Source organism: Dermacentor silvarum, chromosome 8, assembly GCF_013339745.2.
Source record: "Dermacentor silvarum isolate Dsil-2018 chromosome 8, BIME_Dsil_1.4, whole genome shotgun sequence".
NCBI classification, from domain to species: Eukaryota; Metazoa; Arthropoda; class Arachnida; order Ixodida; family Ixodidae; genus Dermacentor; species Dermacentor silvarum.
In genome coordinates this window covers 38,936,183-38,949,779 of record NC_051161.1, presented here as the reverse complement: position 1 = coordinate 38,949,779, position 13,597 = coordinate 38,936,183, and the positions used below count along the sequence as shown (strand labels likewise).

The following is a 13,597-nucleotide window of genomic DNA, read 5'->3' as shown; positions in this document are numbered from 1 at the left end:
TTTTCTCATTCAAATTTGCAGTTTTCGATTGCCCGATAATTGGTGAAATATTGCAGCCCCTTCCATCGAATAAAAATCGGTCAGCAACTATACTTAATTGCATAAAAGGTGTAATTTCAATACACAATATTTTGATATAACGAAGCAAATTGCTGATTTTACTGACTTCGTCATACCAGGTGTTTCAGTGGACACTTTCAAAAGTTTCTAAAGGTTGCCTGTGGCAGATAGTTCAATTCTAGGTCATGAGCTGGGCCACTCAAAGAAGCAGACATTACTTGCACAAGAAATTGTAAATGTATAATCGACTAATTAACAAAAATTCACTAATTACCTTATGGCCCATATTGCAATTTACAAATTCTATCCGTGGAGTTCGCAAGGCGGATCCACTTGGAACGAATTCTCAGGATGACTCCAGTTTCGAGATATTAATTCCCAAACTTTGAGGAGAAATGCAATGGCGTTCCAGTTACTTTTGCCCTTCAATGCATAAAACGACATTTTGTTGTCGTTTTGAAGTCGTGTTCGCTGAAACACCCTGTATAGAGCTTTAACTGTATAATCGTGATCACAACAAATTCGCAGCAAGCTTGCTGTTTGCATAGTCACTTCTTATTTTTGGCACCTATAATTTGTCACAGAATCCCACATTATCTTAATAGAAGCTTTACAGCTGGCAGCAATCTGAGGGCAGAACAGCTGCTGGTGCAGCATTGTTCCAAGTTGGCCGATAATCAACCATATTGCCATGTTGATGGCAACCAGCAACTATATTACCAAGCTGGTGGTGGTCACGCAGCATTCATAACACATAACCTCGAATACACTGTTACTCACCATTGCGTGCAAAAGGGTTGATCTCGCGAACAGTGACTACGTGGGCCAGCACGTCGCAAAGCCACTGTGGATCCAAGAAGTACAGGTCCTTGAGTGTGGCATCTTCATAGTGCAGAAGCACACCTGCAGGAGCCAATGCAGTTTTTAAGATGCTCACTTGTGATGCACTTAGTGAAAAATGTACGCAACTTAGTACACACAGTACACACAGTACGCACAAGATGTAAGATGTACATAGATGCAAGACACATGAAGTTTTTAAGATTCTCACTAGACATGAGAAGCGTGATAATGGTTGGTAGGCTGCCAATGTTTGCTTGTGGGCAAAGAGAGGCCCTCATCAAAATGCGGATGCCAAAGTAATTATGCAGCCTGCAAATAAGCAGAGCTGCCAGTATAAAGGACAAAAAGTGTGCAGTAATCCAGGAAGAATCCTAAGTCCACTTTAAGAAAGATGAGGCAGAAATAAATGTACGTGAACAAACTTAACACACTGCAAGCACTGCTTCTGCACCGTATGTTCATATGGTGTGGTAAAAACTGAAACCATTTGTTTTTCCAATTAAGCTGAAAATCTAGTTGCCATTAACTTTCATGCATATCATATGGGTTTAAGAGCATATTTGATCTTTCAAGCAATGGAACCACACACTAACAAAGCTACCCTTTTAATGATGTTCACTAATGATGTTCAGATGTTCATTCTTGCTCCTTAGTGAATCAATCTGCATCTACCTCTTTAAGCATAGACAAAGCATTAAGAGTAAGCAAGTACTCAAAATCATGGTCACGCAGGCTTGAAAATGATGCTTTGCAGTGTTAAATCTGAAGTGAATTTGATATGAAAGGAAAAAGTGTCATCCACTCGAGCATATCACAAAGCTACAAAGGAAACCCACGCAGGCGTCTTGGAATTAAAGCTTCGCAGCTGATCCTCAGTTCGATCACTGGAGAAGGAAAATTTTTTTTTTTTCGACTTCCCTTACAGCTCTGTGCTAGTGTCAGATGGATGACAATTTCCCCTTTTGTCAAACTTCCGCCACATTGCAGATTTCTGCTGAACTGATATGCCGTGTCGAGTTCGACATGAACTAACTCAAGCTTGCTTGAAGTGCCTGTATGAACAGGGTATAACAGTGCATGCGTGAAAACATTAAGTGATTTGATAAGCATAAATTGCATGTCAGAGCCTACTCGACACCTGCACTCTGGCAACTATCACAGCTCTAGTGCATGCCAAACCCACCATTGTCATGCAGGAACGAAGTGGCCTGGTTAAGCTCTGCCATGTCCCGAAAGCAGCAGTCAAACTTCTGCTGAAGTTCGTGCATCACCAGCATCCTGCGCAAACAAAAAAATTTCTCACCTTTTTAAAGAAACTGAATGATGAAGGTCTTTAATGAGTGCACCTTCCTCCAGATATTCACACAGTATGCAGAGATAAAAACAACAGGCACATTACCTTTTATTAAATTGAGAGAGAAAAAAAAAAGCATGCAACAATTTATCAAAGGTTTACACAAGGTTCACAATGCAGAAGTTAAATAAAACTAAAAACATTGCGGACAGTGACCCTTTACATTACTAATGATATGTGATGGGTTGTTCTTACGTTTTTCTTTTTTTTTAAAGAGAAGCAATGGGATGAAGAACGATATCATAGGGCGACTTGGAAAAACGTAGAAAAGCTTATCAAAAGGTTACCCCATAAAAAAATGGGAGCAAGCTGAAAAAAAGAAAGATGTTGACCAAACTGCACTGGTTAAAACATGCAAGTGAATGTGTTCGCAGGAATGCACCAGAACCAGAAACGCACCGGTACTGCTCAGCATGCAGAACGGGTTCCTTCCCCTGAAGCCGCCGCTCAAGAGCCAGGCTGCCCACTACGTCTTCCAAGGCTAAGTAGGTGGCTGGGATGCGCTGCTCCAAAAGGCGCTCTTTGCTGCCTGCATTAAAGAAGAGCAAATGCCTAATGCAGCTGCCTGTGAACAACACAATAAGTGGTAAAAGTGGGGCAGAATTTTGCGCTGGACACCATATATGCAGATCCACTAACACTAGACTCTCTCTAAAACTGAGGCCACTTGCTCCAAGGATTCCACCTGTTGATAAATTTATTTATGGGTAAAACATCATACAAGTGACAATAAGTTGTCGAGAAAGAAAGGTAATAAAATCATAGGCGACTCAGGTAATGAACCACTTGATGACTAGTGCAGACGTATACTGAAATATAAGAGACGTAGATGCGAGCTGCAATGCTAGTGGCTCTATCTTTCCAAGCATGAAAAAATAAGTAAATTCCGGGGTTTTGCAAGCCAAAACCACAATTTGATTATGAAGCATGCCACAGTGGGAGACTTCAGATTATTTTGACCACCTGGAATTTTTTAATGTGCACCCAATAAACGGTACACGAGCGTACTTGCATTTTGCTCCCATCAGAACGCAGCTGCTGTTGTCAGGATCGAACCTGCAACCTCGAGCTCAGCAGCACAACACCACAGCTACTGAGCTATCGCTGAGCCTTTCTTAGCTCAAACCGGCCTTGAGCCATCTTCTAATCTTATTCTTCTGATCTGATCTGTCACTTTTGCTACCAAGACGTAAAATATTCCAATTTATCTGATGTTCCTTTAATGTACCTATCTGATGTACCATTTGCCCCTGCAACAGCATGTTCCCCTGAGAATGAATGAGAGTGAATGAATCAGTCAATCTTTATTACTCCACATGAGTGAGAAGCAATCAAGTTTTCTAGGCAGAGACGAGACAGTGTGCCAAACCTTTACTGCCCCTTTTACAAGCAACTTCAATTACAGGCTACCAGCTCCAGAACATCCCAAGCAGGCAAGTAACACGCCAAGCCTTATTTATTCATTTGGTTTGCAAACATAAAAACAGTCACATAGAAGAGAGCTACTCGCAACTGCCGCCAGGAGAGGCACAATGCCTGCCAGCTCTAGAAGCCTCCCTCACAGTAACATTTCAGTGCAGATGTGTACAGTTGCCAAAAAGATTGACTGCGTCTTCATGTGTCCATAATAACAGCACCCTTCTGATAAGCAAGCAAGTTTCTTCTTCATTTGACAGTGCTGGTTGATGTGATGACGCAATACCTATATGAATCATTATCATTACTATTTTTTTCACTTGCTCAAAAAATAAGCTGCATTGCAGCACCTTATTCATATATACTGAAGACTAAAGCAGTCGGTTTCGTGAAGTCCGCAACTGTACATACTGGACTGATGAAAGTGGTACCATGTACAGTATGATCCCCTTTCAACGAGAGCACCTAGGTGCTAACAAAGCCGATCTTCAGCTTTAGTGAGAAAAAATAACAGCTGATAGAATGCATCAGGCAGACATCTATGCATTAAAAACCATTTGCATGCCTTCATGCGACAATTCAGTCGTGTTTGGAAGCCAAATACTAACAGTGGACCGTACTAATAATACATAGGCCCTCAGGTGGTCTACAACCACCTACTTTTTACAGCGTAAGCTGTTATGGGCTCATTCCAATAGCTGTTTCGGTTCGCGATGGTGTCCGCCACCGCTGCTGCCGCCGCTGCTGCCGCCGCTGCTGCTGCCGCTGGTGACCATAACCACTATCACCGGAAATGCGAAAAAAAGTACTTGGTCCCCACCGGGATCGAACCTAGGCCCGCTGCGCGGGAGTCGGATACTTTACCACTGAGCCATGCAAGTGTTTGCTATCAGGCAGCGGAAAAATGCCCTCGCGCAGGCGCAGACGACGAGATGCGATTCAGAAGAGACGCGCAGTTAACGCGATCCCGAACCTCTGCAAGTATGGTGGCACCATCTAGTTAAAGTGCCTGCAAACGCAGTGTGCGCAGGTGCAGACGACGAGATGTGATTCAGACGAGGCGCGCAATCAACCCGATCCCAAGTCTCCCCCAGTATGATGGCACCATCTAGTTAAAGTGCCTGCAAACGCAGCGTGCCCGACATGTAAGTTGCATATAGCAATTGCATGCTGCATGTAACTGGACCTGGTTAACTCAAGCAGGCTAGGTGACTATTTGTCACCAGCCCGTTTTGAAGATCCCAATAAACAATCATGATCATCATCACCAACAACAACAGCAACGACAACAACATACTGTGCCACGGGTCAAGGGATGTGAGATGTGCGCCACGTATTCTGGATACCTCTTCGGTACACGTTATGGCGTCTCCTCGCAATGTAGGAACCGCTGCAGAAGAAGCGAATAGTAGAGCTACGTGCGCGGCTACAACCAGGCATGATCGGGCTCCGCAGACTGCTGTGCAGAGAGCATTACAAGCCGCAGCTCGCCGTCGACGGTGGGCGGACCGTTCAGATCGTTCTCGTCAAAACGAGGCAAAAAGAAGACCCTGTTGTGCGTAGTGCCAAAATTGGAGCTACTCTTGAGCCGCTCCACCAGCTTACGCTGTGACTGTGCTGTGTGTGCCGCACAGGCCTGTGACTTTTTTTTCTGAAGGCCCCAACATCTGTGAGAAGTAAGAAATGGAACTAAACCGAAGGAAGGTCATGGGGTTACCTGGGCAGCGCATGTCGAAGGCCACATCATAGATGAGCTGGCAGAGGTGTCGGATGTTATGCCGTGTGCGGCAGCTGACTTCCAGAGAGTCGAGCACGCGCGGGAGGCCGCACTTGTCCGCATCCACCACACCCAGGAAGCGGCTGCGGATCAGTGCCTGCAGCTCCTCCGCGTAGCCATCTGGCAGGCACTCTTTCACCAGATCCTGGTGTGTGCCCACTACCAACACGGGGGCATTGGGGGCACGGGCCTGCAAGTTGAATCTGATTAGACTGCTTATGAAAAGCACCCCGAAAAAATGCCTTTTGAACATCGTAAATAGACCTGTCTAGTCATTAAGCAATGCTCTCATAAACACCTGAGCCAGATATTACTCCTGTAAATTCACGCAGCACAACGTTTTTCGTGGAAACCATATTTTTGTACCAGACCTGGAACCATATTTTTGTCCCAGACCATAACTAAATTATGATAATGTGGAATTATTACAGTGAAGCTGTAAAAGCAAGTTCAACAGAGGTTTCACGGTGTGGTAAGTTGTGCTGGCATGGTTGATATCGAATGTCAGTCAGAGAACAGGTAGCAACACAGCCAGCAATGCAGCCAGCAATGCAACTTTACCAGGCTAGACACCGGTGGTGTCAGTTGAAGCAGCACAGCATATAGAAACATGCATCAGATATAGCGGAGAGTATAAAAGTATTAAGCTCAGATATAGTGAATCTTCTGCAAAGTCTTGGGTAGATTATGGACAGTGGTAAACCAGGCCCCTAGGACTCCCAAAGGGTGTGAGAACTCGCTTATGCAACTTCGTTGTCTCTGATGTATCAGTTGCTCGGATTTGCATACATCTGCAAAGCTTTTTCTTTTTGGTAGTGTCTTGTCCAGGGAAGCAGGAACTTTGAACTGAATAAGATCCCTGTGTGAACAAACTAGCTTTAAAATGCAATAAAAACAGGACAAGCCGACCAACAATCTGAGATTTGCTGGAATTACAAAGAATTTCAAGCTATACGAGCTCAAATTACCACAGATTTAGTGTATTTCATCATAGGGCAACGTAACCAAAAATGCACTCACCTGGATGTTGATGAGCCACTGGTGGATGCCTTGGACACCTCGTTCACCATCTGTTATCCGCCACACTACCAAGTACAGGGAGCGCTTGGACAGGAAGTACTGGTGGGTGGCATAGTACTCTTTCTGCAACAGCAATGATACTATTGGTTGGGTGCTTTATTTGCAAACAGGGGGCTCATAAAATTCCACATTTGATGGTGTTACGAGTTTACTTGTTTAAAGCACTTATAAAACAAAAAGATATATATATATCACAAAACAAAGACAAAAATGGGCAACAAACAAGCACAGCATTGCCCTTTGTTAGATCGCACTCAAGCTCGCAAGAAGGCTAGTACGGTAGCATAATGAATGAATACAATATAATACAATATGTCTGCATAATTGACAAAGCAAAACGAACGCATGCCAGTTCCCAGCTTATCAATCGACACATACCGTATTTACTCAAATCTAAATCGCATTTTATTTCCCCTGTAAAATGGGTCCGAAAATTGTGTGCGCGTTAGAATCGAGTACGACTCTAGGTCTGTGTTACCATATCACCATTGAGATTTCAAGATGGCCGCCTCGTATGCGCTTTGAGCCTAACTGCTGTAGCTTCCTCCATGTGCTGCAGTACATGTGCTGTCTTCCTGTTTTCTGCGTTTGTGCCGAGTTCATCATGATGCCGCATTTAAAAGGAACGTGATCATGCGTGCGGAGACGGACGGAAATCAGGCTGCATCATGGGCGTTCGGAGAACCCGAAACTTGCGCGCGGGACAGGTGCAAACAGGAAAGGATTTTCGCCAGCAAAGCAACATGGAAGGGTTTCAGGGGACCGAAGCAGGATGTATTCTGCGACGATCAACTTCGGCGATACAATCGCCTTGGCTGTATCTTGAAAGTGATCTGCGACATGGAGAGAGTCCGCCGCGTGCTGTGTTTTCACTGCTCATAGTTTGCGCATATGGTTTGCACTGAAGCGAGAGGCGTGCTAGCACGAAGGTTAATTCGTTCACCGCTGTTGCCGTGCTTCCGTCACTCCAGTGTTTTTCTGCGGTCGTCGAGCGAGATGTGTTCATGTTCGCTTGTGCACGCGTGACACCATGCTTGATAATTTAGTTAGTAAGCGAATGTTTACAAGTTTATACGGCCGATAAAACTACTATCCTTATTTCGTATAGCTGTCTACTAATTTGATATTGCAATCGATGCTTCGCCTTTCGGGCGAAACTGGATTTTTTTTTATTCATCACAACTTTAGCGCATTGGGAGTAAATCTTTGTTTTTCCAAATGAGAGAAAGTTGTATTTCTGTAATAAAGCATGAAGTGCGCGGTATTGTAAAGAATTTTTGTTCTCTTTTTTAGTCAAGGAAAACAGGTGCACTTTACAATCGAGGGCACGTTGGAATCGAGTAAATACGGTATTCTGTTGCGAGTCACCCCGCATTGGTTTGGCTTTTTATACTGTAGTTCCCGCACGTTAAGATCTGTGCCCAACCATCTCAATCTGTGCTTGCAGTGGTAGGGGTACGTGTGCTCAAAAACTGTTGCATATACATGAAATTTTGACAATTCATCGATTTTTTAAGAGCAATACACTCTATGAGACAACTCCCAATATATGAGAAATCTACAGCCTATGTGTGGTAATGTGTTTAAGAGCATTCTTGTTAGCATGAACAGTTAGACACAGCCGTTAACAGTGTTCCAACTTCTTAACTTCAGTTGTACTCTCTGCAAGTGTCGTGCACCAGTCACACCACGCCGCCTCACCTGGCCACCAAAATCCCATGTGCGGAACGTAACAGGACCGTGTCGTCCCTTCAGTGTCCAGTCACCCAGGTCCACACCGACAGTGGACAGCATCACTCCCCTGGGTGTCTTCAGTCCAAGGCCACGGTGACCTACCCGCTTGCCCCAGTGTTCAGGAGGCCGCTTCCGGTACGAGCCCGTGCCTTCCTGTCGCAACTGCTCCAGCAGAGATGTCTTTCCGATGCCTTGCACGCCCACTATCATCAACTTCATCCTGGCGTACGGCCGAGCACTGCACGTTAAGCAGAAAAGGTACTTGTCACCCTTTGGGGGCCTACATTCACAGTCTCACGGAACAAACAAAAGAAGGTAATTTAATGCTAGTGCATGATTAAACTGCATGAGAAGACACAGAATGAGGCAAAACAGACATAGTGTGTCCTTCCTGTGCCATGTTCAACTTGCACTGTTTAGTCATGCACTACTATAGTTAAACCTTTATATGCAGCTTAGACCACTCATAACGTAACCGTTTATAGTGCAGAACTGGCTATAACGGGGCCTTTTCTGACTTCCGTTTACCCTCCCATAGAACTACATGTATATGCATACTGCTTACGGTACAGCCACATGAGACAAAATACCGGTTATAATGCGACTTCCGCGGGGAAATCCCATCAACAAGCACGGTAGCGAGCATGCTTCTCAATGAGGTGCACCGGACGATGGGAGAAGAGAGCAATGAGGGTGATACGGAGGAGGAGCATAAGAGGCAGAGCGAACGAACGAGAAAAAAAAAAAGCGGTGGCAGCGTGATGCGGGCACGCGGTGGTTGCCTAGGCGACGGAGAAGCCTTTTGCTTGGCTGCTTACCAGCGGTGCACTTTGCACTGAACACAGCTTCAGATTCTGTGCACGTGTCACGATGCGCGTCGTCGTGAAGTTCAGATATCGCGCATGCGACCTTGACTGCTGTCAGTTTAAGCAGTGTTTTGCGAAGTTAGTTTAGACTTTAGAGCTATTAGGCTTTATGTGAACTTGCGAGCTTCCACCGTTCCTACCAGTGTGCGCACATACAAACTTAGTAAGCATTCGCAGTAGCCGCGGCTGATAGCCTGAGAAACGAAACTCCCCTTCGTATGCGCTGCTGTCAGTTCAGCCCGTGCACTTGAGCGCATGCGTAATCTCTATGTAATCGTCTAGGGGTACGAATATATCAAGGGCAAACTTCCCGTGACGGCATGCTGCCAGACTTATCGCCGGCTAGGCCTAACCAGCACGCCTCGTCGGTGACTGAAGTTGTGGTTTGGTGTCAAGTCAACGAAACACATTGCAGTGACTGCATGGCACATGGAAAGCGAACAGACCACTTTGATAACAAAAGTGATGGCTCAGGCAACACTCAAATGGCGGCAACTTGGTCCACGGTCGCCGTGTTTTCGACACCGTGCATATGCCGATGAGCCCGAAAAGTCGGACGAGACACTGTACTGTGTCTGAAATTCGGTCAACGTCATTTGTAAAAAAAAAAAATGTTATTACTTTCTCTGCTTCATGCAAAGACCACAGGTACTTGGACATTAACCCTTCAGCGTTCGTAAATTTAAACGGATGCAGAGCTCCCGGTCACATGTTTCACTTCTCGGATACGCGCAGCTACTTGGTCTACATGTTTTGCATATGTGCAGCCTTTGAACACTTGTGTTGGTTATAGTGCATTACTGCGTATAATGAGGATATTCGCGATTCCAGCGACTTACGCTATAAGCGGTCTATGCTGTAATGAACTTGCATAACACAACATTCTCAATATAACGAAGTATTTACTTTTTATAGCTTCTTGTCCAAAGAACACCATGTATTTTGATCTCAATATAACGAATTGTTTTTATACACAATTTCAATACAATGAAATTTCACTGCCGCCGCAAAGGAATTTCAATACAATAAATGGAAACTTGATTCGTGGGGCTTAATGTTTCAAACGAACACTTGGGCATTGCCATAGTGGAGGGCTCCAGATTAATTCTGATCACCTGGGCTTCCTAACGTGCACATAATCTAAGTACACGGGTCTTTTTACATTTCACCTCCATCAAATGCGTCCGCTGCGGCTGGGAAACAAACACGCAACCTCAGCAGCAGAAGCAGCATGCACTCACTCTTGGAGAATAGATTTGAGGTATCCAACGAGGTCAGTGGTGCGGTAGCGCGTCGAGCGCACCATAGACGCGAGCGGCTCGTGCAAGCTGCAGCCTCGCAGGTTCAGGTTCCACAGCTTGGACAGAAGGCCAAGCTGTGGAGGCAGCTCGATGATGCCTGGATTCCCGCTCAAGTTCAACACTGAGAGGGAGCCAAGCTCAGCCAGCGTTGCTGGCACGTCGCTCAGGAGGTTGTTGCTTACATCCAGCATGGACAGATTCGGGAAAAGCGGCACCTCCTACACCACATCGCAATCAGAGAGGAAAAAAAATATCGTCAAAAATCAAATCAAGTTAGACTGTGCTTAAACATCACAAAGTGACTGATGGGCTATCAAAGAAGTTGTATTAGGAGAGTCTGGATTAATTTCAACCACCCGGGATTGTGGCAAATCAGTTCTGCTGAAGACTGTAAGGTAGAGGAAGTGGGCTTCCGCAGAACTGATTTCCCATATTCAGTGTCTCTACACTTTTAGTTGTCACTAAATTCGGCCTCGCCCTGCAATCTGCTGCTAGCCTCTTGGTTAGCTGAGATGGTAGAGCAACCGCCCTGGAAACGTGTTGGTCTCGGGTTCGGTCTCCAGACCAGGAAGAATTTTTCTTCTTCGAAGCTTATTTTCTGAGAAACACGTATGGGTTTCCTTTATGGCTTCAGGCTACAGTCCAGGTGGATGCTAATTTTTCCCTTTCACCTAGGATTCTGAGCAGACAAGCGTTTCTTCATTCCGCCTCCATTCAAATACAGCCACCAGAGAGAGAGAGAGCAAGGAGAGGAAAGGCAGGGAGGTCAACCAGAAGAGCATCCAGGTTTGCTACCCTGCACTACGGGGTGCAGCCACCAAGGTCGGGTATTAAACCTGTGGCCTCATGTGGAGCGGCAGAACACCATAGTGAGCCATCACAATCAGAGAGGGAAAGAATTAGCCGCATATGCACAAATATAACAAAATCACAAATGAAGCTTTACTACGTCACATAATGTGGATGCCAACACAATGATATGCTAAAAGATAAATGAATAAAGCGTGATGTAACTAAAAGGAGACACAGTGCATGCACAGGACAAATGGAAGGCACAAATGAAGTGCTTACCATCAAACAAAATTAATTGCATCCAAGGAAAATAAATAAAGGTGCCAAAAGGGAGAAAGGAGAGAATGAAGTCATGAAAAGATACAAAACAAAACCTGAGTGACAATAATATATGTGAAATGCCATTTCCAATATCAACCAAACTAGCAAGTGTATCTACGACCATCTGAAGCAACATGCTAAATTAATAAAATGCTTCATTGGCTAAACTGTCCAGTGAATCAATGACTGTCTCAGGGAACATGCCAATTTATTCACACTTTGTCAGAGGCTTCCCTTTGTCTGGTCCTTGCGCTGTCTCTCTATTTAGTTATACATACCAACCAGCCCATCTCAGCACTCTTCTAAAGCATGATGACTAGAGCATTTTGGACACATAGCTTTCTTTCTGAGTTTTCCATATGGACTCCTTTATAGCTTCGTGCTACTTTCAGTTGGATGCTAACTTTTCCCTGCATGTCACATATCTTGCCATTCAAACTGCAATTTTTACATTGAGCCTGTAAGAACACAGTAACATCATACAGAGTAATGACAATTGTTACCCTCAGTAAACAATGGGCTCAGAGAATGATAACAGCAAGTACAGTTACTATTAAAACAACTATTTCTAAGCTTCCCCTAAGGTAAAGTCAATTGCGCTGCATTTGAAGACAAAATAAAGCGCAGTATTTCCAGTTTTATTAAAATTTCCCATTGAACTTGTTGGTGCTACATCTTCACACTGCCCTCTAGCATTTCTAACAGGAGTATGGCGCACTTTCGGTGTGGACCTTTGATTCACAGCAGGCAGAAGGTGCCCGCAGAGCACGGCCTCTTGAGTTTGTCGGTGCGGCTTAGAGAGAGAGAGGGAGAGAGAGTTTACTGATAAGAAAGGACAGAGGGATTGCATCTATGTAACAGACCATGTTTGTTGAAGATGATTTGAACTGTTGGATTGTAAGGCTCCTTGCAGTTTTCTCTGCAACTGAGTCATCTATCAGCATGGAACAAACATTGCAAGGTTACCAGAAGAGTAATCAAACACTCTTGATTGGTTCAATGTTTGCCTTTTGTGTTCCTGTAAAGACAGCATGCCATGTCACCTTGGAGTCGTTCCCGTCTTGCTGCCCCACTAGACCCTGGAGCCCTGGTAGCTGATTGCTGGCCAGCAGCAATGTGCGCAGGTTCTCCAGCCGCCAATGACTCTGGTGCAGGCAGCTGCCCCCTGTGCCAACACCATTAGATATCGATCAGCTGGCATTCAAAAATATAACATGGATGCACATGTGGCAATGCCACAAAGCCACAGGAAAGCTTAAAGGAGAAGTGACACATACTTTCAAAGTTGTAGAAAATATACTACGTACGTACTTCTTGCATGTAAAAGGATGACACTTGGCAAATGTGAAGGTCAGGAAATGCTCGATAGATATCTTTGATACCGACGTTAGTCACCAAATACCATCATGAAATCATGATACAGAGAAAATTGCTGATGCTGAGTAGCAATAAGGGTAGGTGTTGTACAATTGTTCATAAAAAAAAAAAAAAAGAGTACTGTACACGTTTCTTCTGGTTGCTCCTGCATCTCGCAGCTGCAGCAATCACTGGAATAAAGCAAGCCAGTATGACGCATATACTTGCTGGGTATCGAAACTGAAACTGGTTCATAGAAACGAGTATTATAATAAATTATTTTGGGAGCTCTTATTATTGCCAGTATATCGTTCTAGGGCTTTGAAGGCTTGGAGCTTCATTTAACATAAACATAAAAAATTGACAAGACAAAAATGTCATGTTAGTTCTTTAAAATACCCTGTGCACCAAAGCCACACCTGTTAGAACAAGCTGACGATACTGCATTATGTTACGAAAAAAGAACATGCAGTCAATGCAGGTCTAGCCCAATGTGGCTTGCCAGAAACAACAGAGCCTTTCAGCCTTCAATGCCTTCTAAGCATTGTTGTAAGAACACATCAGATACAGAGTGCTAATAAGTTAGCACATTTGGCCTACCCATTATCCACTCGCAAAAACTGGCACAATCGTTTTATGTTAGTCAGAATAGTTGAACTGCATAGCACAGTGAATCGATTCATTGATCACATGTGCA

At 44.5% G+C, this 13,597-nt stretch overlaps 1 protein-coding gene across 2 annotated transcripts in view; it reads right to left on the bottom strand.

The window, feature by feature from the left end:
- The window catches only part of LOC119461044 (leucine-rich repeat serine/threonine-protein kinase 1-like), a 66,866-nt gene that overhangs the window by 35,504 nt on the left and 17,765 nt on the right, over nucleotides 1-13,597 (bottom strand). For both annotated transcript variants that reach the window (XM_049672529.1, XM_049672530.1), the window contains exons 12-19: nucleotides 12,588-12,709; nucleotides 10,372-10,649; nucleotides 8,232-8,502; nucleotides 6,471-6,593; nucleotides 5,391-5,640; nucleotides 2,657-2,786; nucleotides 2,087-2,181; nucleotides 841-963 (exon numbers count right to left, since the gene is read on the bottom strand). In XM_049672529.1, the coding sequence (XP_049528486.1) occupies nucleotides 841-963; nucleotides 2,087-2,181; nucleotides 2,657-2,786; nucleotides 5,391-5,640; nucleotides 6,471-6,593; nucleotides 8,232-8,502; nucleotides 10,372-10,649; nucleotides 12,588-12,709 (1,392 nt within the window). The remainder of the gene's footprint in view (nucleotides 1-840; nucleotides 964-2,086; nucleotides 2,182-2,656; nucleotides 2,787-5,390; nucleotides 5,641-6,470; nucleotides 6,594-8,231; nucleotides 8,503-10,371; nucleotides 10,650-12,587; nucleotides 12,710-13,597) is intronic.